General features: G+C 47.4%; 1 protein-coding gene across 1 annotated transcript in view; it reads left to right on the forward strand.

Annotated features, from left to right (window-relative positions):
* Positions 1 to 4711, forward strand: part of LOC119360591 — a 7506-nt gene extending 2795 nt beyond the window's left edge. The window contains exons 2-12 of the mRNA XM_037626160.1: positions 550 to 735; positions 974 to 1066; positions 1201 to 1383; positions 1466 to 1559; positions 1658 to 1840; positions 1961 to 2227; positions 2349 to 2884; positions 2975 to 3085; positions 3189 to 3400; positions 3472 to 3990; positions 4108 to 4711. Coding sequence (XP_037482057.1) covers positions 550 to 735; positions 974 to 1066; positions 1201 to 1383; positions 1466 to 1559; positions 1658 to 1840; positions 1961 to 2227; positions 2349 to 2884; positions 2975 to 3085; positions 3189 to 3400; positions 3472 to 3990; positions 4108 to 4216 — 2493 coding nt within the window. The 3' untranslated portion in view covers positions 4217 to 4711. The remainder of the gene's footprint in view (positions 1 to 549; positions 736 to 973; positions 1067 to 1200; positions 1384 to 1465; positions 1560 to 1657; positions 1841 to 1960; positions 2228 to 2348; positions 2885 to 2974; positions 3086 to 3188; positions 3401 to 3471; positions 3991 to 4107) is intronic.
* The last annotated feature ends 431 nt before the right edge of the window (positions 4712 to 5142 follow it).

Genomic DNA, 5142 nt, shown 5'->3' on the forward strand with positions numbered 1-5142 from the left:
CAGTGTCCGAGCCCCCCACATGTCCACACACACCTTCGGACAGTTCTATTTCCGTCAAAAAAAAAAAGCTTCAGTACTCATCACTTAGTGTCCCTTTTCACCGGCCCCATTAGTACTAATTACGACGTTGATGTGTAAGAAACACTCAGAAAAGGGTCCAGCCTTTCTGCTTCGCCGCCGTCGCTGTCCGCCGTCGCATGACTGCCCACGTACAGCTGCACACGCACGCATTATATTCCCTGCATGCTGCGGCTACGGTGCTTGTCCGTCTACAAGATTTCCATGCCGCCGTTGCACTCAAATGTGCTTCGTACACTTTTATGGGGGGACTTGGGTGTACCTGTATTTAACACAAAAATGTGAGTACCACTATTATGCGTGTCTAGTGTAGACTTGGTTGGGTTTGGCAGGCAACCCGTAGTCTTGTTAAAAATAGCTACGACACTCGTACTGCTTAATTTCTACGCGCCATTTTGCAATTCACTACTAGAATGTGCTGACACATTTTTTGTGATAAGTGTTTAACTCATTTTTCTTCTCACAATGCAGGTGTTCCCGTTCGGGTCGGTGCCCCTGAAGACGTACCTCCCCGATGGTGATGTCGACATCACCATAATCACGAACACCAACTTGGACGACAGCTTCGTCCAGGACGTCTGTTGTTTGCTCGCAACCGAACAGAGCAGCGACGATGCCGAGTTTGCGCTGAGGGACATTCAGGTCATCAACGCAAAGGTGAGTTCTCCGTTTGAACTTCCAAATCAAATTATCTGTGTATTTGTAGGAAGTACACTTTCTGGGGGGCTGTGAGAAAGACACTTTTTGAGGGGTTGTGGGAAATTTATCTTTTTGAGGGGTTGTGGGAAAGACACTTTTTAAACTGTATGCTCTTTGCTATGTCTTTATATAGTTATATTTTCGACTGATATTCAATAAAGTATCTAAGCTTTTGTCATTGTTTTTGTGTACCCAGGTCAAGATAATCAAATGTGTTATCGACAACCTTGTGATGGACATCTCCTTCAACCAAGTCGGCGGTGTGTCCACCCTCTGTTTCCTTGAGCTGGTACGTGGATGCGATCTGAACTATTCGATTCATTTTTGAAAAAAAATTCATCATAAATACATACCCGGCAACTTGTATATAAATAACACGAGTAACTTAGATATCCCTAACCTGAATGTGTGTTATTGTTTCAGGTCAACAAAGAGGTCGGGAAGGACCATCTCTTCAAGCGGAGCATCATCCTGATCAAGGCTTGGTGTTACCACGAGGGTAACATTCATGGATCTAACCATTGGTTGATGTCTACGTACGCATTGGAGGTGTTGATTCTGTACATCTTCAACCTTTTCCACAGCTCGATACATGGCCCTTTGCAGGTAATTTCTCGGAAAACAATCCAAGTAACTTCACAATATGTGCAAATTAAAGTGTTCTGACTGTATCTTCTTTGTTTAACAGGCCCTCTACAAGTTTCTGCTGTACTACAGCAAGTTTGATTGGGACAACCAGTGCCTTACTTTAAATGGCCCTGTCCCCCTGCGCAACGACGCTGGTGAGTCATACTTAGTCTATCATTTTCCTTTGTTATGTTATGTGAATCACCTGGCATGTAATCACTTATGTAATTAACAAAATCTCTGTGACTTGCAGCTGGGCTTGCTGCCGCAAATGAGGAATTACTGCTGAGCAAGGAGCCCCTCAAGCGCTCACTGCGTAAGCTTTTTGAGCTTCCAGCAGATTCTGATAGGCGTGACCCAGACTTACGCCTGAAGTACCTCAACATTGTTGACCCCTTGAAGGGGGATAACAACCTCGGCACAAGTATCAGCGAAGGTAAAAATGACCAAGATGATCCATCATTTTGTTTTCTATATCTTGATTATGGGGTACACACTTTTCTTTCTATTAGTTGGATGATTTGGTTGAACTTAACATGTACATAATTTTATGCAGCAAACTCTCGTGTCATCCGGGATGCCTTTGCAGCTGGCGCAGAGAAGCTCGGAAAAATTCTCAGGCTGCCTTGCGAACGTATTGCGGAAGAAGTCTATGTGTTTTTTACACATACGTTGCGTAAACATGGACGGGGCGAAAGGCAGGACCTTGGAGAAAGTGTGTCCCAGTCCATGCCTGAGCCTGGAAATGCACGTGGCGAAGATGTGTCCGGCCTCGGAACTTCTTGCATGGATGAAGACGAAAAGAGAATTCATCGGATCTCAGGTACATTATTTTCCAAATCATGCTAAAGATCATATTGATTGGCACAAAATTGGGGTATTTTGACATGATTACTATTGCAAGATGGTACCGGAGCCATTAATTCATAATTTCTTTGTTGTAGGTTCAACCAACTTCAGGAGCCACTCCGATCTATCCTCTTCCTCGGAGAATGGTCACGAGGTTCCTGGTTCTAACCCTTTTAACGGGTCAAACCGGAACGGTGTCCATCAAGAGAAGGTGCAGCTTCCTCCTTTCACGCCGGTGAACCTACTGGACCTCTCAGGGCATGTGAATTTACACATGAGATGCATACGAAGTGTTCAGTACAACTTGGAGGCCATGCACGATAAGCTCCTCAAGTCGGTTATAGAGGCGTCTTCAGCAGGTGTGCTGGATGAGGATCGCTTTGTAGTTCCACCTCTGCGCCCTGCTCCGAGGCCAACTTCATGCCCGCGGCCGCCTCCTTCTCTCGGCACGGCAGTTGTTCCTCGGCAACCGATCACTGAGCGCCAAGTTGAACCGGAATATCTGCCGTCACCTTGTACCCACATTCCACCCAATGGATTCTCGGCCTATCCCCCTTTTGCTGGTCCTTGGTTTCCAAACACCGAGGACATGTCTCAGACTTATGGAGCTAGCACTTACGTGCATAACATGGTAAGAAACCTTGGCTCATGGTCCTTTTTGTTCATGTTCTGTTCAAGTTTCTAATATATTGACTTGATGTCTTTTTCTCCTTATGCGCAGAACTACTCGATGCCTTTCGGAATAGATGCTTTCTCCAGCGGGGTGGCATTCTATCCAGCTATGTGGGATTTCCCTCAATCACGTGGAACAGGCACATACATCCCCAGAACAGTAAGAAACCTTGAAAAATGATTTTTCCACTTTTTAGTTTACTCTGTTTGTAGTAGACTAATTCAATTTCCGATTGCTCGCCGTTTACACTTTACTCTTGTAGGGTTGGAACAGGGACAAGTCGTGGAATGATAGGGGAAGGATGCAAAGGCAGCGGCAATCAGACCGGGGTTACGGAGAAGGGAGACCGGATGTTACCTCAAGCAATGGGCATGTTGCGGGCGCAAGCGCAGCAGGACTAACATTGACGATGCGAGGTAACCCACACCAGGGTGCCTCTTCAAGCACAACCCCTTCAAGCAACAATGAGCAGAGGTATGCAACATTGCTCAAACTTGATACCATCGAACACCATATTTGTTTGGTACTAACGAAGTTGTTGCCAGGTCTGAGAATGGGTGGGTGGTGACACGGATGCCGCCGAGGATCACGATTCCTCGTCATGGCAGTGGCAGCCATCCCTCTTCACCTGCTGTGGTGATCACACCTGTCGTCACGGCGGAACAGCATGGGAACTTGGAGTTCGGAACCATGGGGCCTTTCTCAGTGGCTCGTCAAAACTCCGTGTTCGATGAACAATTCCCTGCTCTCCAAGAAACAACAAGGCAGGGACAACAAGGCCCACAGAGGAGCCCCAGGCCAGGCGCGGGTGCAACCCCCAGGAGCTGGCCTGCAGAAGCCTCTGGGTCAGCAATGCAGAGCCCTAGACCCGGTGTGACTATGAGCCAAAGCTGGCCCAACCTGCCGGCACATAGCCCCATGCCTGTTGTGCGTACAATCCAGAGCTGGCCCCACGTGCCATCCCCCAGGCCTGGTGTGGGTGCGGCCCAAAATGGGCCCGTAGGATCCCCCGCTGCCTCCACATCGCAGAGCCCTCGGCCCGGTACCAGTGCGGCCGAAAACAGGTACAGTACTGTAGACCATCTTTCCTAGCTCATGCACGAGTCTCATGTTCATCTTGCACTATGAAAATCAAACTATCATCTTCTAACTAACACTGCTTCCTGATGGAACTTGTGCAGGGCTGCCGGGCCTTACCAGCTGCAAGACGATGCTGACTTCCCTCCCCTGGCGACCGAGAACCCGTACGATGCTGACTTCCCTCCTCTCCAAGCTGCGGCCCGCCGCTGACATGACGCTCGCAGTCGCGGCACATGGTAGAGTTGAGATGACATACAACTAATCGTGACGGTGCAAGGGGAGAGCTTAACTTCATGACTTGGTTGAGGGGATGGTGTGCTCGAGGAGATGGAGCAGGATTTTCATGCGGCGGCATAAACAAACAATTTGGATCGATGCTATCCGTGGTGATAGCATGTTTATCTCTGTGTTGTAAAAACTCTAATAATTCCGGTACATTTTATCGCCGTTGTTAATTATCTGTAGTGTAGAAGAGGGCGGCCTCTAGTGCAGTGCAATGCAAGCGCTGGCTGCACCCTCCGTAGCTTTATATATGCATAACCCAAAAAAATTAGCAAAAATAGAAAATGACAAAAAAATGTAGCCTTTGTAGATCAGACATTTAGCATTTATAAAAAAGAAGAAAAAAAGTAGTTAGAAAACAATGCCTCTCTTTGTTTCCGTGTGGAATGCTGGTGTGTTCTTTTCCATGATCATCATGATTTATATGCTGCGTTGCTGCTCCTCTGCATTGTGGTAGCAACAATATTAGCCGTATTTATGGATTTGCAGGGACTATGGTGGTCGGCGACCGAGAGATGTGCGCAGGCGGCTGCTTCTGCCTCGGACCAACGCAACTCAACCCCCTGCTAGCATTGAAAGGGGTGGAGGATGGCATTGCAAAAGTGTCAAGTGCTGGCAGGATAAGTTCATTACCATGGCTGGTAGATTAGCTTTGCTCAATGCCACTCTTGGCAATAAGCCTATGCATATGACGTCCTTCTATGGGTTGCCTAGGGGGAATGAGAAAGGGATTAAATTTTTTTTTAGGAAAAGGCTTTTGTGGCAGGAAGACTTGGGTAACAGAAAATAAAATACAACTTGGTTAACTGGGAGTCTAGGACACAATTTGCCTACCTAAGATTTAGGGGGTCTTG

This window comes from Triticum dicoccoides, chromosome 2B (assembly GCF_002162155.2).
Source record: "Triticum dicoccoides isolate Atlit2015 ecotype Zavitan chromosome 2B, WEW_v2.0, whole genome shotgun sequence".
NCBI lineage: Eukaryota > Viridiplantae > Streptophyta > Magnoliopsida > Poales > Poaceae > Triticum > Triticum dicoccoides.